This window comes from Odocoileus virginianus, chromosome 29 (genome assembly GCF_023699985.2).
Source record: "Odocoileus virginianus isolate 20LAN1187 ecotype Illinois chromosome 29, Ovbor_1.2, whole genome shotgun sequence".
NCBI classification, from domain to species: Eukaryota; Metazoa; Chordata; class Mammalia; order Artiodactyla; family Cervidae; genus Odocoileus; species Odocoileus virginianus.
In genome coordinates, this window is record NC_069702.1 from 13,135,537 (window position 1) to 13,159,743 (window position 24,207).

Genomic DNA, 24,207 nt, shown 5'->3' on the forward strand with positions numbered 1-24,207 from the left:
ACACCATCAAAAATGTGAAATCGTGTTCAGAAATTATGACTGTACTAAATGACACTCGCATTTAGCAGGCTGAGCAGATTGTAAAAATGTTTTATAGAAGTAAACCCACCAGGGGTGGTTACAGTATAAGAGTTCTTGCACGTAAGGCATTCTTCCCTCTAGGACACACAGAGGGGAGTTAGGAGACTTCAGGGAGCCTAGGGCAGGTGGTGCTGGCGCTGCCTCTTCTCCGAGCAGCTGGGAAGCCAGCAGATCTGGAAGAATCCTGTACACAGCACATACCCTGAACGGCTAGTGGCTGTTTGCAGGAAGCTGGGCAAGTCACTTCCCCTCTGGGCTTCTGTTTCCCCAGCTCAAACTGAAAAGATTTCATAGGCTGGCTGTTTTATGCCATGGGCTTCTTTAAAGTTACACGAAATAATGAAACATGATAAACACTGTATAGAACAGGGCCGACAGTGCCAAGTTCTGGTCTAAGTCCTACACAGGTATTAATATTAACCGTTCTATAAGACAGGAGTCATAATTATCCCCAGTTTAAGGATGGGGAAACCAAGACCCAAGGAGCCTGAGCAATGCACCTGGAGCACAGAGTGAGCTCTAAACCTAAGCCACCTGCACTCAGAGTCCGTAGTCAGCACTGGCCCCCCAAGAGCCTCCCCCTGGAGAAATGCTTTGGAAACTGTTTGGGATTACATAGGCCTTTCAATGTGAACAGAATTCACTGCTATACTAATTATTGGAATTCCTAAACTTTACTCAAGAAAACTGATACTGCCCATTTTTTTTTCAAGCTAATTTTTGGAAGAATAATATGACTGACATATTTTCATGCATTTTTGTTTAAAGATGACTATCATGAATGAACAGATAAGTACAAGGTCATCAACATTTTCTAAGATGGAATGGTGTGCACAGACCAAAAGGGAAATAGCTCTAAAACCTTTTGCCATTCAGATGGTATTTTTGGAAGCAGGTTGGCTTAAAGAGGCTGGTCTCTGGACAAGGTGGCCTGGGGGATCCAGAGGGCTGGTCCCCCTACCCTGGCCCCTGCAGGGATGGGGCAGGACACTGTGTGTCACCCCTTCTTCATGCCCCCAACAGCCAGTGTAAATAATGAGCCAACATTTAAAACTGCATCGCCCCAGGTGGCCGTGAGGTGCAGTCACTGGGATGAGCTGCCTGCGTGAGTCTTGGTCCACCCACATGTCCTAGGGCAGGTGACCTTCTCTCCATCTGATTCCTTACCTATAAACATGGGATCCTATCAATTGCCACCTCCCTGAGTGAGTGTGAATATTTGAAGAGAAGGTCCAGGTGATAAGCTTAGAACAATTCTTGGCCCATAGTGAATGGGCTAAGCAAGTGTGAGAGCGTTTCATGAAATCAGAAACTGTACTGTGATGGTGAGTGGAAACAAGCATGATAAACCGTTAATGAACTGCATAAACCTCACTCTGTAAAAAGTATATATATATTTAAAGCAAAAGGCTTATGCTGAAATCCTAGGACAGGAGTGGGGGCCTTTAGCATAGCTATGTCTCTAGGCTGAGACACAGCAGAACTCAACAAACAGGCTGAAGGAATGTTGGTCTGCTTTTGAGTGGTCAGATGGGTTTCAATTTTGGGGGGGGGGCAGTTCTTTTTATGCTGGGGAGCTGGAGTTGGCAAGCTTTTAGTAAAGAACAAGATAAATATTTTAGGCTTTGCAGGACCCATTGGGTCCTGTCACATACTCTTTTTTTGTTTGTTTTGTTTTTATTTTTTGTAATTCTTTAAAAATGACAAAACCATTCTCAAGGGTCAGACAGAAAAAGGCCAGGCAGAATTGGACTCCTGAGTCCCAGCTTGCTGACCTCTGCCTTCCAGTCCTTCTCAAGTCATCCTTATTGAATGTGTATTATTTTTATCAGAAAAAAAAATTAGAACAAATTTAGGAAACAAGAGAGAGAGAGAGAATGAGGCTGTTTGGGACTGAATCACTAACTGTGTTGAATGCATTCTTTTTAAGTGCTGAGCTCAAGGAAACACGGTCCTGACCTGTAAAGGCATGGATGGAGTCATGGATGGAGATCAGCTAGGGGAGCCACGGTGAGCTAAACAGTGCCCCCTCCTTAAAAAGATACATCCTCCTCCTAACTCCAGCACCTGATGAATGTGATCTTTGAAAGCAGGGTCTTCGCAGATGTACTTAAGGGTCTCATGAGGTCATCCTAGATTATCTGGGTGAGCCCTATATCAAAAGATGAGTGTCCTTATAAGAGATGGAAGAGAAGGTGACAGCGTCAAGGGGCCATGTGAAGACAGAGTTTAAGATTGGAGGGCTGTGGCCACAAGCTGAGGAATGCCTGGAGCCACCAGAAGTTGGAAGAGGCGGGAGTGGGGGGGATTTCTCCCCAAGAGATTTCAGAGGGGGCATGTCCAGCTGACACTGTGATTTTGGACTTCTGGCCTCCAGAACTGTGAGAGAATGAGTTTCTGTTGTTCTAAGTCACTATGTCTGTGGTCATTTGTTACAGCAGCTGCAGGAGATTCACATAAAACCGAAGATAAGTCACACTTATTTTCTCATCCCTAAAATGAGATGGGTGTTGAGGTGAAGGGACGCCAGTTGTAGGGGAGTGGGTGGGAGTGAGGTAGTGTAAATCACTCCTCTCTGCTTTACTGCCCAGTCCATGGTCTGACCACAGGTGATCCTGTGAGAGCCAGGAGACGTCACCCCAAGAGCTCTACTCACTCCTAGGTAATTCTGTGCACAGTCTGGGGAATGGATGTTAGGAGTTGAGAAGCTTGTCCCTAAGTAGATGTTAGACCTCCCTGTGGATCAGGAGATGTCAGGGCTCAAGTCACTGGAGTCAACCACCATCTCTTCCATGGACGAAGGAAGAAATCAGTCTAGATTTGGTGCACTTGGGAAAAAAGCACTCTGGCATGATCCCTTTCAAGATAGCAACTGACACTCTTTTAGAAAAATGAGAGCTGCTCTCTGATCAACAGAGGTCGGCCCTGGAAAGGCTGACGGATCAGAACTCCCAGACCCCACATTGTGCAGGAGAGCCTTCTGTAGCCCAGGCCCGGGGACTCCTTTCCTGCATCACTTTTCCCAGCCGCTCAGAGAGGCGGGTGCCCTGTTTTGATTCACAGACTTACAGAAGCTAATCAGGGCCTTCAGGAGCAGAGGGGAGTCCAGGTTTGTCTGGTTCCAGAGCCCGTGCTGGAGACAGAACCGTGACCTAGTGCAGTGCAATCCAGACGGATACACGTGCACTGCCATCACAGCCCCCTGAGCTATGCCTTCCCAGAATGAAGCCTTTCTACCCATGGCCTTCCACAGCATTTGAACGTGCCTCTGTTATAACACAGTTGAATGAAGTCATACTTGTTATATGGGAGGATATACAGTCCTTCATTAGACTATGAACTTCTCAAATGCAAGAACCATGTCTCAGCATTCTCTGCACCTTCACTGCCTAGACAGCAGTGATCAGTAAATGCTTTCTAAATGAATTCTGGGGGTGGTTGGATGGATGGATGGATCTGTAGATGGACAGGTGGATGGAAGAGTGGTAGGTAGATAAATGGATAAGTGGATGGATGGATGGATGTGCAGATGGACAAGTAGAAAGAATGGGGGTAGGTGGATGGATGGATGGGTTGGGAGTTGGATGGACAGAAGCATGGATGAGCCGTGAGTGAATAAATGGATGGATGAATAAGTAGATGGGACAGATGGAAGGGTGGCAGGTGGGGAGAATGGATGGACGGGTGGATGGATAAAATGGACGGATGGGTAAATGATGAATCCTTGAGAGGAAGGAGGGAGGCAAAAGCAAGGCTCCCTTTCAAAGCAGCCTTACCCTCTCACTGACACGTTTCAGCACCTCTTCTGCTTCCTCCGTAGCTGCCAGCTCCCTCTGGTACTGGCTTTCTGTCTTCTTCCTGGTTTCCAGGTCACACTCAGCCGTCAGGGCCACCATCTTCCGATCATACTCCTCTTGTATTTCTTTCTCCAGCAACAGAAACTGCTTTTTGAACACAGCACCCATCCTCCTCTCCACCTGAGGGGAGAGCTGGCCACTGCTGGTCAGATTTTTCAGCAGAAGGGCAATGATATCTTTGCTGATTTGAGTTCGACAAGCTTCCAGATCTGAGTCTGCCCGATTTAGGGTTGCAATTTCCAACCTGGGAAACACAGAGGTCAAGAGAATTCCATTACATAAAATTGCAACAGAAACCATAGGTCCCTCAGAGTGCTGAGGTTTTTCAATTATTTGTGGGCAAGGTCTTTCTTTTTTCTTTTCTCTCCTTTTCTCCTCTTCCACTCATCCATGCTCCTCTTCTCCTCTTCCACAGTTAGAAAAGCACAGTGAATAAAGTAGCAGAATCTTATTTAATAAAATTCCAACCATGTTGGAAACTACATGAAATATAACTAATATAAGACATGGTCTTTCTCAACAAGCCATAAATCAACAACATCAACAAGACTAAGAGAAGATGGTTAAATATTTGGGGGATTTTAAAATTAAAATTTACTTTTTTCCAATTAAAAATTAATTTATAGGTGTGTCAACTAAATGTAACATGGTATCCTGTATGGAATCCTGGAACATAAAAAGGACATTAAAAACTAGGGAAAACTAAATAGAGTTTAATTAATAATAAAGTAACAGTATTGGTTCATTATTTTTTTAACAAATGTACTGTAGGAATGGAAGATTTTAATAATAGGGGAATCTGAGTACAGGGTATGTACAAACTCTCTGTACTATTTTCTCAATTTTTATGTAAATCTAAAACTGCTCTAAAAATGAAGTCTACTCAAGAAATATTTGTGAGATACTTCACAGGGTCTCAGATTCTGAAACTTGATTGTGACAGTGGTTATACAACTAAAGATACACATATACATCAGACTGTTTTCAATGTGGGTGAATTTTATGGTATCTTGGTTATACCTCTATAAAACTATTAAAAGATGCAAACAACAAAATTAATTTATGCTCACAATAGAAAAATCTGGAAAATAAAGAAACATAGAAAAAGACCTCATTAACTATAAGTCTACCACCCAATCAGAACCAATGAAAGCATTTTGTTGTATTTGCTTTCAGTTTTTTTCTCTGCACGTATTTTAGTTACATAGATCCAAGTACAATTTTTCCTTTTTCCAATTATTGCTATAACAGGCATCTTCCAATGGTATTAAAAACTGAAAAAGTTTCTTCTATAATAGTTGCAAAATATCTCACAATGTGATGTACCATGATTCAATGACTTGTTCTTTTAGTGGTACACATTTGGGTTACTCGCAAAATTCAAAATCTAAAATAACCTGAAATAAATATCCTTTGTAAAGAGTTTTTGATAGTCACAATGATCTCTTCAGTATTATTTCCACAAAGGATATCAAATGTGGGTCAGATGTGACCACTTTTAAGCTTCCTGGGACATCATGCTAAAACCACTTTCCAGAAAAGCTCCCCGTCAATGCCTAGGGTCCTTATTTCACCAGTCCCTCTACTGAAACATTTTTACCAATTTGATAGAAAATGGCATCTGACTGTAAAATATGAGTTTAAGAAAACTTTACTATGGATATTTTTAAGCATTTAAAAGTAGAATAGTAGGATTCCCAAGGTAATCATTATTCAACTTTGAAAATTGTAAATATTTACCAATCAAATATTTACTCTTCAAAGTCTGACCATTTTAAAGCAAATCCAGGATATTTCATTTTACTTTGAATTTCCTCAGTATGTATCATTAACTATCAGGAATATATGTGTGTGTATATATATATATAATGTTTATATACATATATTCGGGCTTTCCAGGTGGCACAGTGGTAAAGAATTCGCCTGCCAATGCAGAAGATATAGGAGACATGGGTTTAGTCCTTGGATCTGGAAGATCCTGTGGAAGAGGAAATGGCAACCCACTTCAGTATTCTTGCCTGGAAAGTTCTACGGACAGATAAGCCTGACGGGCTACAGTCCATGGGGTTGCAAAGAGTCAGAGATGACTAAGACATGCAGAGTATATAAACACACATACACAAAAGTGAATGCACATGTATATATACACACTTAAGTGCACATGTGTGTCTATAAGTGTATATATATGTTTATGTATATCAGTTTTACCAAATCTTGATGTCATTATATTAAATATCATTTAACCCTATCATATTTGAAATGTTAACAATAATTCCAATAATTAGTATCAGTAACTATTCAAACTACCTCTAGTGTCCCAAAATAATTTTTACGGTGGAAAGTTTAATTCAAGAACCAAACAAAATCCCACAATGTTGACTAAGTCCACTTTAGACTATATCATTCTGCCATTCCATTTTCCTTTGCATGCCACTGATTTCTTGGGAAAACCAGGTCACTCATCCTGAAGAACCTCCAACATTCTGGGATTGGCTGATTGCTTCCAAGGGTGTCATGGTTCTTCTATCCTCTGTTTTTCCTCAAACAACTAGTTAGATCTAAGGTCTTGATTAGAGTCAGATTCAATTTGTTTTCAAAAATGTACCGTTAGTGGTGGTAACATGTGTTTCCTGTAAAGTCATACTATGCATGTATGACTCTATGAAATACAAAGATGGATCACAGGTTCGAATGGTGCCAGCAACATCCCTATACCAGGAAATTCCCTATTAACCTTTCACCTAATGGTCTCAGTATGCATTGTAATTGTTAGCTAGATCTATGATACCATTAGGGGTTGGGAAAAAAAATCACAGTTTCTAATTCTATTATTTCTTCTATATTTTTTAAGCTATAATTCTTCAAAAAGAAGTACTTTTCTCCTCAACAATGCAGTTACTCTGACATAAAGCTCATAATTAGGATAGATGTTTGAGTCTTTGCTAATTAAAGAGTTGGTGTCATAGCAACCTCCAAGGGTGACAAATGAGTTGGGAGTTTGTTCATTGGTTTATTTGCTTGTTTGTTCTATTATGAGAGCAAAAGATTAATAAAACTTTTCCCAACTCCCTGGGAACCTGAGCTTTGGCTAACTTTTACCTGAAAACTTCAGAAGGGCAAGAACATCAAATGTGATTGATACTAGGCGACATGGCTTATTATAAAAATTATGACTGATTGATAAATTACATCTGGATGAGAGGACTTGTAAATGAACCATACATTCTGAATAGGGAAGCATCCTCTGAACTCCCCTGAATAGGGTCATTCTTGGACCTATGCATGTCCCTTGTGGGACGCTGGAAGCTAGGCCCATGAGTTCCTACAGAAGATGCTGGCAACTGTGGGGTATGAAACACTTAAGCTAAGACGGCTCCCACACTTGCTTAATGTGGACTGAATCTCCTTGCACCGGTGCTCTGTGACTTGGGGAGAAAACACCTCCCGGATAGCTGTAGGCTGCAGTGTAACCTGAGACAAGGGTACCCGCAGAAGAACGTCTAACGCTGCACTCACAGTGGACACGAACACTGTGCTCCACCCTTGAGTTATGCAGGAGTTGAGTGTGGCCTACGGAGGTCTTGAGAGTCCAAATGTTGAGGTGAACCTAGACTCTGCCTAGATTCACTATGAAACTGTAGTTTTGTTACATATTTGGTGGGTTTCAATCGATTACAGCCATTCTTCTTTCTAATGCTCAAATTTTACCGTTTTAGATCAAAATGGTCCCCATGTCCTTTAGACCAAATCGATCTAGTTTTAAACAAAAGCTCGTCCATTTCATTCTTTCATTTCCTCAACAGGTAATTACTGAACATGGCAGGGTCAGAGAGGGCTTTGCAGGTTACAAAGCAAGGAAGATGCAAAAAGATGCCCCAGGTGATGTGTGCATGGTTAAATATCCAAGGAAGCAAACAAACCATGGTTCACAGGTTTAGAAAAAAATTACTTCTCTACTGAGACAGGCAAGATAGATTTCACACCTTTAAAAAAGCTTTTTGTGGCAGACAAAACAATTGCCACCCCCAAAGATGGTCACGTCCTAATTCCCAGAAGCTGTGAATCTGTTAGGTGACATGGTAAAGGTTGCAGATGGAATTCAGGCTGTTTAATCGGCCTGTCTTACAGCAGAAATTGATAACAAGGTCTTTAAAAGTGGAAGAGGGGGGCAGAGGAGGAGTGGGAATCAGAGGGAGGTGTGATGAAAGAATCAGAGGCAGGAGTGATGAAACAGTCAGCTTTGAAGATGAATGAAGGGGCCACCAGGCAGCAATGTGAGCAGCTTCAAGAAGCTGGAAAAGCCAAGGAAATGGATTCTTCCCTACAGCTGACATCTTGATATTTCCTGAAAAGGGAAAATGAATGTGTTAAGTCACTCAGTCGTTTCCAACTCCTTGCAATCCCACGGACTGTAGCCCACCAGGATCCCCTGTCCCTGGAATTGTCCAGGCAAGAATACTGGGGTGGGTAGCCATTCCCTTCTCCAGGGGATCTTCTTGGCCCAGGGGCCGAACCTGGGCCTCCTGCATTGCAGGCAGATTCTTCACCATCTGGGCCACCAGGGGAGGCCCTGATATTTCCGAGGGAGGCCCATATTGGACTTTGACCTCCAGAATTATAATATTGGGTTGGCCAAAAAGTTTGTTTGAGTTTTCTGTAATAGCCTACGGAAACATTTTGACCAACTCAATACATATTGTGTTATTTTAAGCCACCAAGCTTGTGGTCATTTAATACAGCTGGGTATGAAACTCACTCACCTTAGTTGATTCACGCCATCCATCCATCATTCATTCATTTATAAACTTGTATGTGTGACTGCCTGTTGGGTAAACTGCAAGTACTTTCCTAGGGACATGAATACTGAAATGAACAGGAGGGAGGACACGTCCCTATATTCTTTGCTGTTAAACCACTTCCGAGCTTAAGTAAGCTGGGTGAAGGACTTAGTTTCCACATCACCTCACGGGGAATGTCCTCATAGGTAGTTGTTCAGGGTCAAAAGACATAAATAGAAAATGCACGGAGTCTGGCATTTTGTCACTTCTATATGCAGTAATTTCCTTATTCTTTACTATTCTCTCTCCCGGGAAACTAGCTTCAGAAGAGAAAATGGCTTCCGTCCTCACAGCTCACCCTTTCTGACTGCCAGGGGACGCAGGTTCACAGGCACTTTCTGTTTTAATAGTATTAATGTTAATCACCATGGATAAATGCTCAGAAGCAGCAACAATAAGAGCTGTCAGGGTGATCCAAAGCCACAAAAGAAAGAAAAATGTCCCTTTAAACCAATTAAAATAGCATGCAACTAATGAAGCGATCATCTGTTAATTCCCCAAATGGCACAGAAGAACAAAATGCATATTAAGAATGTATAGTTGGCACATAGGATTGGTCCACTGGTGAAATTCCCATCACCCACTATAGCACTTACAATTAGTTAGACAGTGAAATACACATATTTTTCCAGCCCTCCCCCACAAATTCTCTAATGCCTCCAGGAAGCAAAGACATTTTAAGTTACACAGGCTGGACTGAGATTCTTAAAATTCTCTACTACTTCACAAAGTTGGCAGAGTTGGCAAGATTTAAACCTGCTTTTCTAGGGAACATTCATTTCGGATTCCCAGGTGGTGCAGTGATAAAAAAAAAAAAAAACCTGCCTGCCAGTACAGGAGACACAAGAGACTAGGGTTCAATACCTGGGTTGGGACAATCCCCTGGAGTAGAAAATGGCAACCCACTCCAGTATTCTTGCCTGGAAAATTCTATGCACAGAGGAGCCTGGCAGGCTATAGTTCATGGGGTCGCAAAGAGGTGGACACGACTGAGAACACACACACAATTCCTAGGGAACATTCCTTGTTCAGGTCACAGAAATGTTATCTTGTCATTGTACTTTAGAGGGGGATGTATTTGCTCAGGCCAGTTTTGCTACACATACACCCTGTACAAGCAATAGCTCTCTTTAAAATGAGTGACTTCACATGGGAGTTAGAACAATGACCAGCACAGAAGAAGCACTTCATAAATATAAGCCATTAAAATGTATAAGGATGAGATGGCTGGATGGCATCACCGACTCAATGGACATGGGTTTGGGTGGACTCTGGGAATTGGTGATGGACAGGGAGGTCTGGCATGCTGCGGTTCATGGGGTCGCAAAGAGTTGGACACGGCTGAACGTCTGAACTGAACTGAAAATGTATGAATGGGCTTGTCTATGATAACATCTTTCTAAAAGAAATGGCACAGCTGATCTTATCCAAGAACAGATAAATACTTTGATTAGCTACTGATGATAAAAGAGAGAAAATAACATGAGTGTCTTTTTCCTTATTTATTTCATATAAAAATTAATCAAGTTCTCACCAAATGGCAAGTAAGGTGTCAGAACGAAATTAGGATAAGATTTGATGCAGGAAATTTTCTCTTGAATGAGAAAGAGGACTCATTAACATAGAAGGTGATTCATTCAGAAGGAAAATAAAATGGCCATGGCCATTTTTTACAATATAAATCCAGTGTCTTCAAGTTGGCTGGTGTAAGCATAATAAGCATAATAGACCCGTGAAAACCAATTGAGTATTAGTGACACTGAGATTGTCCTCATAGGAACCAATTTCCTTGGCATTTTACTATAGCAAGATTCCATGCAAGGGCTATAAATCATAATTTATATCCAGGAGATTTGAGGGCCTGGACAATGGATATTCAGGGGTAAAGACCTCCTGGGTGTCCTCACCCAGGAGGACAGGTTAAATAAGTAATCACTGCGTGTGAGTGAAACGCTGGGTAACGTTATGATAAAACTTAAGGCTGGTGGCTCAGATAGCAAAGAACCCACCTGCAAAGCAGGAGACGCAGGTTCAATCCCTGGGTTGGGAAGATCCCTTGGAGGAGGGAATGGCAACCCATTCTGGTATTCTTGCCTGAGAAATCCCATGGACAGAGGAGCCTGGTGGGCTACAATTCATGAAGTTGCAAAGAGTCAGACATGACTGAGCAACTTTCACTCACACTCTCTCACTCACACTAACTCATTCACGCTCACACTCACTCAGTTACACTCGCTCACTAAGTTTTTTAGTTTGGTATAAACTCAAATAGATTGTGATCAGATTCAAGGTCAGCAGTCTGCATCCTTGTCCTTGGTCTTTTCCTCTTGAAGATCTCTTGGTTTAGAAGTCACACTGGGCCCTCTCGCTCCAGGCTTGAGCTGCTTCTCAAAGCAAGCACAGAGGTACACAGAGATTCATCTTTTCATCCTGGCGTTTCCATACCACTGCCTGCTGCCCACTCCCCATTCCCACCTCCCCTCGTTGGCCAGACCCCGAAAGGACAGCTCAGGAAGAGACGAACAAGAGAAGGGAGGGTTTCTTTCTCCACTTGACAGTTTCTCAGGAAATGATGTTTCATTATGTCTGTAAATATCATAAGCTCGGGAGTCACACCAATTTAGCTTCCAATCTCAGCTTCCCCCTCTCCCTGTTAAGTCCTGAGTGATTCAGTTGAGTCACTTTATGTCTCTGAGCCTGGTTTCCTAGTTGGTCAATGAGAAAATTATCACCCATGTCAAATGAAGGTCACTGGGACACAAATGACCTTACCTATGATACAGAAACAGGCTCACAGACATAGAGAACAGACTTGTTGCTATCATAGGAGAGGAGTGTGGGGGGAAGGACTGGGACTAGCAGATGCAAATTAGTTTATGTTGCTGTTTGTTGTTTACACTAAGCTGTGTCTGACTCTTTGGGACCCCATGGACTGGGTGGACACATCTCTTGTTTGGGACCCCATGGACTGGGTGGACACATCTCCTGCATGTCTCCTGCTTGGCAGGCAGATTCTTTACCACTGAGCCACCTGGGAAGCCAAATTATTATATATGTATGCTAAGTTGCTTCAGTCATGCCCAACTCTTTGCGACCCCATGGACTGTAGTCTACCAGGCTCCTATGTCCAGGGGATTCCCCCAGTCGAGAATACTAGAGTGGGTTACCGTTCCCTCCTACAGGGGATCTTTCTGACCCAGGGATCAAACTGCATCTCCTGAATTGGCAGGCAGGTTCTTTACCACTAGCATCACCTGAGAAGCCCAAATTATTAATATATAGGAGAGATAAACAACAAGGTACTACTGTATAGCACAGGGAATTCTATTCAATGCTCTGTAATAAACCATAACAGAAAAGAATATGAAAAAGAATGTATATACATATATATATAACTAAATTGCTTTGCTATACAGCAGAAATTAACACATTGTAAATTAACAACTATACTTCAATAAATTTTTTTTTTTAATGAAGATCACTGACATGCTGAATAGGGCCTTTTATGCACAGGCTTTGTTTTAATAGCTTGACGGATATCAAACCATTTAATCTCCATGATGACCTTGTAAGGTAGGCGAAGAAACTGAGATGCAGAAAACTTAAACTATTTTGTTGAAAGTCACATCATTATCAGGTGGCAAAAGTGAGATCTGAAGCCATGCCATTCGATCAGAGTCCAGGCTCTATGCTCTGCCCATGCCTCACACTGACATCCACAAAGGACCAAGCCAGCACCTGGCACAAAACAGATGCTGGAAAATGTTACCTCATGTTGTTGCCATGGTTATGGCCATCAGAGTCTTCCTTGGTGTCATTCTTTATGGCAAAGAAAGGAAAATATGAGGAGAACATAAACAGATAAATAGAGAGGTGGAGAGACGAATGAGAGATAAACAGGTGGATTACATATAAATTCTTATTTGGAAAATTAGATTTTGCTGTACCTGGAGATTAGATGATGGTGACAGGAAAGGAACAGTAAGATGGAATGTTTAAAGATGGCTTTACAAATGAGATCAACTTTGGATTTCACCTAAGTCATCATTCGAATCAATGACCAGGTTTCCTCAATGCTTCTCCCGCCGGAGTTCCCCAGTCTCCACTTTGCCCACATATGCTAAATGCCCCTCCAGGCAGCTGTTCATTGTGGGAGAGCTCTGTCAGAAAGGTCCTCTTTGTAACCCTCTGGAAGCCACCTTCCTAAAGTTTCCATCATTCCAGGTTCTGCCATCTTCCTGGTGACCTCAGAGGTATCTGGGGATGGTGACCACGTGCATACCAACTAGCTCCAGTCATGGGGTTATGACAGGGGTTTACCAAGAGCAATGGGAGGCCAGTGAAGCCAGGATCACTGAAAAGAATGGACTGAAGGTCCTGGATATGAGGTTGAGTGTAGGCAGCCGGCGAAAACGTGGCAACGGCCAGGACTTAGGCAGTGAAGCTGAGATGGACATGGGGGAGAGTGGAAGGGAAAGGTGAGGGCCTCTGAGGAGAGGCCATGTCGGGATGGTGCCCACAATTCCCTGGACTGTTTGTGTGCTCCCATGGGACCCCGGATGAGAATTCCTGGTTAAAGACGGGAAAGGCCTTTTGAGAACTACAAGCTGCCCATACTGACATGCATGACTCTCTGGTTTCCTGGCGCGGCTATAACAGAATCTCAGGAGCCAGGCAGGCTCAGGACAACAGAATTGTCATGGGTCACAGCTCTGGAGGCCAGAAATCTGGGTCAACATAAATAAATGGGAGCAAACTGACCCCAGAACTGAAGATTAACTGTGCTCAAAACCATCAAGATGACCACTGATCAGACCACTGATTATGACCAATTTCCAGATGACTGTCAGCTGATTGTGCCGTTTCTGCATGTTGCCCTCTCCCTCCATGTAAACTCCCCTGAAAATCCCCTTTAAAAACTCGTGCCCACTGACTGGCAGTGGGGAGTTGGTCTTTGGACATGAGAATGCCTTCTCCTTCTGTTGCCCACCTGCAAAATAAATGAAACTTCCCACCAACTGTGCCTCTGAAGTATTGGCTTTCAAATGGCGAATAGTTGGACCCAACTTTTGGTAACAATACTTCTTGTCTGGCCAAGAATTTAGGCCTTTAAGATCCTCCACAGCATCCAGACTCTAAGATTCTATTTTCCCAGGAAAGTAAAAAATCACTTTATACTTGAAGTTAGCTAACAGATGATCAGCAATTTGTGCAAACAATTTTCATGCCACATTTGTCCTTTCACTAGTGTACAAGGATGTACTCTTACATAACCAAGAAAAGCTTATTTTCCCACCCATCGATGCATACAAATAAAACCTGCCTTTGTGGCTCATTTAACCTTCACCACATCCTAACATTTCATGAGGACCACCTCCAAGGTGCCTGATTCTGGAAGCCCCAGGGGAACATCCAGCCCCTCATGAGCACCATAGTTTCAGAAGGTGAACAAATTTTCAGGCTCTTTATCCTCACACTTACACAGAGTTTATGACTTTTCACTTTACATGCACTGGACGCAATCACAGTATTAATCTCATTCTTATTCACTCATGTAGCAACATTTACTGAGCACTTGGGATGACTTTTCCACTTCTCGAGACTGGTGCTGGTTATAGGGCAGACACGCGCTAAAGACAAGACGAAGTTTCACGGTGCCTAGTACCGAGTGTGTGTGTGTTAGTCGCTCAGTCATGTCCAACTCTTCGTGACCCCATGGACTGTAGACTGCCAGGTTCCTCTGTTCATGGAGTTCTCCAGGCAAGAATACTGGAATGGGTTGCCATTTCCTTCTCCAGGGGATCTTTCCTGACGCAGGGATCAAACCCAGGTCTCCTGCATTGCAAGCAGACTCTTCACTATCTGAGCCACCAGAGAAGCCTAGCATGGTGTGGAATCACATATTTTCCCACGTGATTCTCTGATGAACGCCTGTCTTCCTCAGTAGACTATAAGCCTCAGGGGCCAGCACCCTGCCTGTTAGGCTCACCCTTGCATTTCCAGCCCCTTGCCACCTAATGTAGACTGAACAACTGCATGGTACACGTGGACAGAGGAATGAATAAGGAGTTGGGAGTCACCAAGAAACTTTTGTCTGTTTCTGCAACCTATGCAACTGGGCCATAGAAAGAAACCATGAGATTCAGTGGGCAGAATACAGTCAAGAGTTAAAGTGACTGGAAAGACATGAATCACTTAGTATGAGCCAGGTACTCTCAGGTCTGGGTGAGCTTGAGTTCATTGAATGCTTACCTCTCATGGCGTGGGCATCATCACCATCCATCCTCATGCTCAGATGAAGAAACTGACAAGCAGGGTTTTGATCAAGGTCATCAAATGATTAAGCGATGGAGCCAAGAGTTGGGAAGAGCACTGCAACTCAACAGCTCAGGGCTAAGCCCGAGTCCTCTCCTCTGCTAACCAGACAAGGAAGCATGACTACTACACCTTCAACACAGGAAAACTTGTCTGACCTCACACAATATAAGGAAAGTGCAGCTCCCAGGAGGTGCCATGGTTTCCTATTAGATCAGCACAGGTGCAAAGATCACCCGCCCCTCTGACTAGGTTAGGACTTCCCTGGTAGCTCGGACAGTAAAGAATCTGCCTGCAATGCGGGAGACCAGGGTTCAATCGCTGGGTCAGAAAGATCCCCTAGAGAAAGGAATGGCAACCCACTCCAGTATTCTTGCCTGGAGAATTCCAGGGACAGAGCAGCCTGGTGGGCTACAGTCCACAGGGTCGCAAAGAGTTGGACACAATTGAGTGACTTACACTAATTATGACTAGGTTGTGCTGTCAAACACGGGGGATGGCAAACTGGTCCAGCCTCTGTGGTGGGTAATTGGACAATACCTATATTTTTAAAAATACATCCTAATGCAGCAATCTGACTTTGAAAAAGTTACACTACGGGTGGCCTTGCACGTCTGTGCCCAGACAAGCACTACAGTGCTGTCCAAGAGGAAACATGGTTGAATCCAACCACATATCCTTCAGTGGGTGGCTGAAAGGTACAGTGGTTAAGACCATGAGCTCTGGACCCACATCCTGACTGCAGCTCCTACTTGACTTGTGACCCTGGGCAAGCAACTTAAACCCTCTGTGCTTTGGTTTCCTCATCTGTAAACAGTACTCAGCTCAGAGGCTACTCTGAAGAGTATATATGTCCATGTCAATAAAACAACCAGGTTTGTGTTTCATTCACATTAAATTCTCCAAAAATTCAGCTGTCATTACTACTACTGGAATAATATGCAGCCACTTAAAAGAGCAGTGTTGTTCTGTAGGTATAGATAATCAACAATCTCCAAGATTGCTGCAAAGTAAAAGAAAAGGGAGCAAAACAGTAGGTAAAGTATGTTATCCTTTTGTATTTTAATAAAGGTGTGTCTGTGTAAACATCCATACAGTCATAGACCATCTCCAAAGGGTATATGACATTGCCTTTGCCTTTGGGGATGACAACACTATGCAGGCGATGAGAAGATAATTTGGTTTTCACAGTACGGCCTTTTCCATCCTTCTAATTCTGTGCCATGTTCACTAGTTACTATTCAAAAAATCAAGCAAAGAAACAGAAAAAACAAAAGCAAACATGGGTATTATCAGAGTCTGGGATGATGTATCACTGGGGGACAGAATGAGTTTCTGGGTTGCTTCTGACACCCTCTTTTCTGGCCACTCTCTGAGGCTGGTGCCAGACCAACGTGGATGGTGACGTGAAGATGGTGGCCGAGGACATGGCCCCCAAAGTCTGTAAGAGGCACCACCACCCCAGAGCAGCTGGCCCTGCCAGCCAGCATGCACAAAGTTCCATGAACTAGTATCCATCACTGAAGTTGACTGGTGGAAATGGCCAGTGCTGGGGAGGGGCCATGTGTCTTGCCTCTGTCTGTGATCATTCCATATGGGAAGTGAAGGAGAACTGGAGCAGGAATCCCCTGAAGTCAGTTGGGAGAGTCCAACTGCAGGGCTGGTTATGCCTCCAGTTAAAAGCCACAGCCTGCAGCCTAGGTTTTCTAAGTAATAAAAGGGTGATTTTTGTGACTGGGCTGGACAACACACCTGATGTATGTCTTATTTCCCAGCTGGTTCGGAACTCAAGGTGGCGGGAGATGGGAGTTTCTTACTGACCCCTCAGACATGCCCAACTGTTGAGATGATTCCTTTTATGTCTAAGAAACTCCTAAGAGGATGCATGAACCTCGTGGTCTGGAAGGAGTGGGATGGAGAGGTGAGATGCTGAGTCAGAGAGCATACCCATCACATCTTGTGGAGGTTAGTGTAATGTGATAATCGCTCAGTCGTGCCCGACTCTGTGACCCCACGGACTGTACAGCCTGCCAGGCTCCTCTGTCCATGGAATTCTCCAGGCCAGAATACTGGAGTGGGTAGCCTTTCCCTTCTCCAGGAGATCTTCCCAACCCAGGGATCAAACCCAGGTCTCCGCCACTGCAGGTGGAGCCACCAGGGAAGCCGAGGTTAAAATGGACCATTTATAACTACCTGCACACAGCAGACACTGTGGTAGGGATGGGGTGGAGGGTGCAATTAAATGATCTTCCCAGCCTGCGCCTTCTCCGTGTGCTGCATTTATCTGTGTGAGATGATTCATCCTGTAGATGGTTGCATCTTGGGTCCTCCCTTGGCTTGGCTTCCTTTCCAGCACCTCATTCAGTTTGGCGCCAAGCACTCAGCGGGAACTTAGTAAACAGTTGCTGAGAGGAGCTTGCTGGACACACATTCTCCAACAAACTGTCACCTAGCTGGGGAGATGAGTGAGGGTCACCATGGCAACCAGACTGGCGTTGCCGCTGCTCTGCTCGGCAGCAGCCTCACTGTAGCCTGCCAGGCTATGAAAATCCCTCTCTGGCTTGTTGGGTCCTTATGGGACCCCGTGGCAAAGCACAGGCATGAGGACGGGGCTGCTTCCAATTCAGTTGGCCTAGGTAGCAAGATGCTTGGTCATTTGATGCTCTGGGTGAACTCGATCCTTCCAGAAACTTAGGAACAGCCCTGACTTGGGTTATTTTGTCAGAAGCCCATTCACCTCCTAACAGTGTCCTAGTGACCCTTCAACACCCAGTACAAATTTCAGGCACTTATTCTTCACAAGATGATTGCTGATGCTTACCTAGTGCCAACAGAATGGTTCCTCCCGAGGGCTCGGGTCTAATGTGGAAACAGACACACAGCTTGGGCATCACACAGCCATGGGGCGAGGGCCTGATGGGAGTCTGGGGCGGGAGCAATGAGTGAGTCTTGTCTGTGTCCCCATCGTGTGGCACAGTAACTGACACAAACTATTAATAGATATTTAATCAATACAGGACTTCCCTGGTGGCACAGACGGTAAAGTGTCTGCCTGCAATGCAGGAGACCCAGGTTCAATCCCTGGGTTGGGAAGATCTCCTGGAGAAGGAAACGGCAACCCACTCCAGTATTCTTCCCTGGAAAAGCCCATGGATGGAGGAGCCTGGTAGATTACAGTCCATGGGGTCGCAAATAGTCGGACACGACTGAGCGACTTCACTTTCACTTTCAATCAATACAGGAAGAAAATGGAAAGGGGGGAGGGCTGGAGAGGGAAGGAGGGGGAGGGGAAAAAAGGGAAGGGAATGAGCTATCCTCAAAGTAATTTAGAATTAGAGAAGAGGGTGATTCCCTAGTGGTCCAGTGGTTAGGACTTCAAGTTTTCACTGCTGAGGGTCTAGGTTCAATCCCAGGTCGGGGAGCTAAGGTCCCCACAAGGCAAGTAGCGTGGCCAAATAAAAAAGAATTTGGGAAGAAAAGAGGAGGGAGTTATTTCTTGGCCCCCTAAAACCCACCACCACCCCACAAGTCTCCAGTAGGGCATCTGGCCAAAGGTGATGAGGTGCAGTTCTTCAAAGCCATAAGTATTCTCTGAGTCCCTGCCGCCTACAAGTCACCATTTATGTCCCAGTCCCACTGAGGGCAGTGGGGGGATGTTGCACTGCCATGGGGAAGGCCACCCTCACCTGGATCGGGGCCCCTTTCCCTCCCAGGGAGCCTCCTTTTGCTCAATCCAAGAATCTCCATCAAATGGTCTGTAAGCAACAAGGAAAACCAGAGGGCACCAGCCTGGGTGTCAGAGACCTGGATCTGAGCCCTGGATCAACCACTTTTTTTTTTTTAATTGTATCTTTGGCTGTGCTGGGTCTTCGTTTCTACATGCAGGCTTTCCCTAGATGGGGCGAGCAGGGACTGCTCTTCAATGTGGTGCTTGGGTTTCTCACTGCTGTGGTCTCTCTCACTGTGCAGCACAGGCTCTAGGGTGCGGGCTTCAGTAGTTGTGGCACATGGGCTTAGTCGCCCTGCCGCATGTGGAATCTTCCCCAACCAGGGATCGAACCCATGTCCCCTGCATTGGCAGGTGGAGTCTTATCCATGGACCACCAGGGAAGTCCCTCAACCACTTCTAAATGGAGAAAAGACCGCCTACAATGGCCCTTGTCTTAAGAGAACCCTCAGGAACATTCCAGAAACAATGCTATGACCCACCTCCTTGAAGCCTCCAACCCACTTCTCACTTCATCCTGAGACCCCTCAAGCCTCCACTTCCTCCCTCATACTCCTGAGACTCCTGATCACTTCCTGGAATAATGACCATCCAAAGACATCAGGTCCTCCCAGAAATCCGTCAATGCAGCCTTTTATGAAAAAAGGGTCTTTGTAGATGTAAGTGAAGGATCATGACTTGGGGAGACCATCCTGGATTATCCAATAGGCCCTCAATCCAATCAAGAGTGTCTTTCCAGGAGAGAGGCAGAGGGAAACTGGATGCATACAGAAGAGGAGAAGCCAAATGGAGGCAGAGACTGGAGTGATGTGGCCACAAGTGAAGGACTGTTGGCCCCCGTCCCTTGGATGCTCTAAGAGGCAGGAATGACCCTCCCCAGGAGCATCTCCAGAGATGCAGCTCCATCAACACCTAGACTTCAGCCCAGTGGAACTGACTTTGGACTTCTGGTCTCCAGGACTGTGGGACAATAAGTTTCTGCTGCTTGGCGCCATCGAGCTGATGGTACTTCAGGACAGCAGCCACAGGAGGCATCACACTCCCCTTGTCCCTCTCCTGCTCACCCGGAAAAGCCCTCCCCATGCAGAACGGGGGGCTGGCCACAGTCCTAGTACCCTAAGGGCAGGCACGGTTATCCCCATTTTATAGATAAGACAACTAGAGTCACCCAAGAGCTAGTGGCAGAGCTGGGACCCAAACCAGGCAGTCAGGGTGCTGAGCTTGAGTTCCTAAGCCCTGGGCTCTCCCACCACCCTTCGGAGGTCTCTGCAGGAAAAGGTGCCTCCTGCAGGCAGGCTGGGACCCCTGGCCTCAAATGGGCACTCCGCCTGCCTGGTAATTCTTTGGGCTTTCTCTAGTAAACCACTTCCTCCTCTGGCAGCACTGTCCCATACTTTCCTACAGTCCTCCCACCCTACCCCTTCCCAGTGTCCTTACCTGTACTTGAGAAACTTCAGAAAAGCATGTGCTGTGTTCACACCTCCCACCACACACCTGCACGTGCCTGCGCTTACTCTGGGTCTTCCTTCCCAGTGTGATGGGTGATACGCCTCTCCAGTGCTTCCAATGGAGCCCTAGTTCCCATCTCCTCACACCTCAGTGACCTCTTCTCTGCAAATATCCCTGATCTCTCCCGCACTCTCCATCTCCCCTCCTTTGTGCCGGACCGTCCCATCAGAATGCTAAGATGCTCTGGCATCAGCCTTAAGCATTCCCTCTCACGGCCTCATGTTCTTCTTAAGCTCGAGCTGCATTTCTCTGCTCCCCATCATAACATAGCACCTTGAAGAAGCCATCCATACATCTTGTTGTCATTCTACTCACCCTATCCTGGTTTTCTACCTCTGCCTCTCCCCCAAAGTTGCTCTGATCATCAATGGTATCCTGGTGGCCAAAAGCAAGACACTTGACCAAACTCCAGGCAATACTAGACATGGTCCGTCATCCCGTTTTTTTCTGGAAGCCCTCTTCTCTTGACTTTCCTGACCTCCTTGTTCTCCTGGGTTCTTCTTACCTTTCTGACTTCTAAATGCTGGCATTCCTTAGGGGACCATCCTGGTTCCCTTCTCTCCCTGTCCTCCCCATAGGTTCCTCCATCAACCACCTCTACTTGGCACCTCCATCGGGACTTCCACCTGGTAACAGACCTACGCAGCTGACTGCCCACTTGATGTTGTCATCTGGGTGTCTCAACAGCACCTCTCAGTCGCCATGTCCAAAACCAACTTCCAGTCTTTTCCTCAAAATTGCAATCCTGTCCTCTTTCTTCATCTTAGGAAATAACATCACATTCTCCCAGTTGGTCAGGCTGAAACTTAGCATCACCTCAGATGGCTCTTCCTTCCTCAAATCCCACTCGCATCCCCTCAGCGGGTCCTGCTGAGCCTTCCTCATTTGCTCCTTGATTCCATGTGTACATACGAAGCCTGTAAGATGGACATCTGACAGACATACACAACATCCCAGGGAGTCCAGTTTGAGGAGGCTTGCACCTCCTCCTAATCTTTGCCATCAAGTTAATCACAGTATGTATATAAAAAACATATCATATGATTGGCACATAAAAAACTACTTGATGCAGGCAGACCTTGTTTTATTGGGCTTTACTTGACTGAGCCGTGCAGCTACTGTGCTTTACAGAGACTGAAGCTTCGTGACAAGCCGGTGCTGAGTAAGTCTTTCGGGACCGTTTTTCCAACACCATTTGCTCACTTCCTGTCTCTGTGCTGCATTTTCGGCAATTCTCACATGTCAAGTAATTTCATTATCATATACTTGTTATGGTGATCTGTGATCAGTGATCTCTGACGATACTACTGTAATTGATTCGGAGCACCACACTAGCGCCCATACAAGATGGCAAACCCAACCGATAAATACTGTGTGTGTTCTGTCTGCACCACTGACTGGCTGTTCCATCACCCCTCTCCCTTTCTTCAGGCCTCCATATTCTCTCAGACACAACAAGATGGAAATGAAGCCAATTAATAACCGCACAATGGCCTTGAAAGGTTCAACAGAGAGGAAGTTCTCTCTCTCACTTTAAATCAAAGGCAATTTTTAACAATAAGGTATTTTTAAATCAAGGTATAAACACTGTTTTCTTAGACATAATGCCATTGCACATTTAATAGACAAGAGTATAATGGAAACATAACTTTTTTATGCACTGAGAAACCAAAAGATTCATGGAACTCACTTTATCTTGATGGCCTGGAACCAAAGCCACAGTAACTCTCTGGTATGCCTGTACACGTATTTAAAAGCCTTGGTTTTACAAATACTCTTTGAACACACACTTAATACAAAACAAAATTTTGAGGCAGTTTACATGGTGATGTTGGTATCACTAAAAGACAGCAATAAGCTTCCATTTAATAAAAGACGAAACAAATCAGACCTAGATTTACTTTCTTATTTTTCTTTTCCTCTCTAGAAAAACCTAAGCTCAAACTTTAAAAAGCTGTTCTGTCAATAGAAGAGTGAATTTGAAAGCACTCAGGCCTGGGACCAAATCCATTACCTCTTGTGTGACTTCAGGCGAAACCAATAAGCCTTCTGGAACATCAGCTTCTTTTGTTAAGAGTTGTTGTGAGAATTAAGAAGATCAGGGTATGAGGTGCTTGGCAGTGGTCAGGTGAGAACAAGAAAGGAGCTAAAACTCTGCGGGCATGCCATGCTTCCAGAAGCTTCCAGGACCAGTCAGTCGTGGTCAGTCCCTCCTTTCCTCCACCCCAGCCCACCTGGGGCTGAGCCACCTCCATTATAAAAGTCAGGGAGCACGATAAAAATCAGAAGAAATATTCCTTCCTCAAATCCTCTCTGTTTGAGGCAGCCTATGAATAAACAATGTAAAAGATAAACAACGAAGCAAACCAAGGAAATGCTCTTTGAGAAAAATAAATCAGCAAAACAGGGCAGAGTTATGGCTCTGATGGGTCTCGGAAATGAGGTGACAATCAAATCACCAGCATATTTAGAATCCCAGCTAAACCTCACGGAACAATTACAAATGGGATAAGTGATTTGCTGGAGAAAAAAAAAAATCTATATTTGGGGGGAGGTCATCACAGATTCCCATGCTTACTAAGCTCCTGACATTCTGAGTGACATTTTCTTTCTGGGAGTTTCTAAGCCTGACATAAGTCAAGATGGAAAGATTAAAAGTAATTGGCAATGCTAGGATTTTGTAAATAATTGCAAGGTCCCAAAATAAGCAGCCAACCACAGTGCCTGAAACAGAATTGGCAATCAATAAAAACTGCATGTTGGGATGGGGAGGGAGGGCAGAGAGACGGGGGAAGAAAGGGAGGAGAAAACTTAGTTCTCTAGTTAGGACTTTCAGGTCATGCTTGATAATCAACGATAAACATTTTTTGGACAAAATAAGATCAGTTCCCAGTGAGAAAAATAAGTCCAGAGCTACTAAGTGATTTACAAGAATAAAATCTTGGTGAACCTCAATTTCCCTATTACATTCACACACCAGGATCAGCAGATTGCAGCAGCTAAGAATAATTTATAAAATACAGGGATAAAGAAAGACTCTGCTTTTCATAGGCCATCATTTCTTGGATCTAAAACAAAGCTGCGATGATCAATACTTTCTTATTTTATAGTACTGACGATACCAAGCAAGACCTTGAGGGACTCCTGGTCACAAAAGTCTTTCTGTGCCCCCTATTTCTTGATTACAAGAAGTAGATTTTGTTCGGTTTCCCTGACCTTTCCTGAGTTCCAACAGCAGGTTCAAACAGATGCTAATTAGAGAAGGGAGGAAATGGGGAGACAAAGGAGGAACCCTTAAAAAAAACACCAGAGCAACCCTGGGGCAGAGTCCTGGTTCCCCATCAAGGGATACACAGAACAATATCTTTGAGCCCTTCTGCAAATACTGAAACCCCCATCAGTTGGGAGAAATTAGAGGCATGTCTTGTCCACAAGCAACTAGACCCCAGACCAACTGGAACCAGAAGGTTGATGATGCTGACTCCCACTTACCCCACCACCAACCAATCAGAAGAGTGTCCACAAGCTGATCATGCCCTCTTTGAACCATTACTATAAAACTCCTCCCTTTAGACTTTCCCTGGTGGCCTGGTGGCTAGACTCTGTGCTCCCAATGCAGGGCCCTTGGGTTCGATCCTTGGTCAGGGAACTCATTTCTACATGCCACAATTAAGAGTTCACATGCTGAAACTAAAGATCCCACAAGCCACAACTAAGACCAGGTACACCCAAATAAACAAATCAGTATTAAAAAAAAAGAAAACTCCTCCCTACCCACTCCAGCTCAGAACACACAGTTTTGAGGGCATTAGCCGACTATGGCCCACTTGCCTGGTAAAGTAATAAAGCTGTGCTTTTCTACTTCACCCAAAACTCTATC

General features: G+C 44.7%; 1 protein-coding gene across 1 annotated transcript in view; it reads right to left on the reverse strand.

The window, feature by feature from the left end:
• EVC2 (EvC ciliary complex subunit 2) overlaps positions 1–24,207 on the reverse strand; it is a 150,985-nt gene that overhangs the window by 70,380 nt on the left and 56,398 nt on the right. The window contains exon 10 of the mRNA XM_070458129.1: positions 3,858–4,182. Coding sequence (XP_070314230.1) covers positions 3,858–4,182 — 325 coding nt within the window. The remainder of the gene's footprint in view (positions 1–3,857; positions 4,183–24,207) is intronic.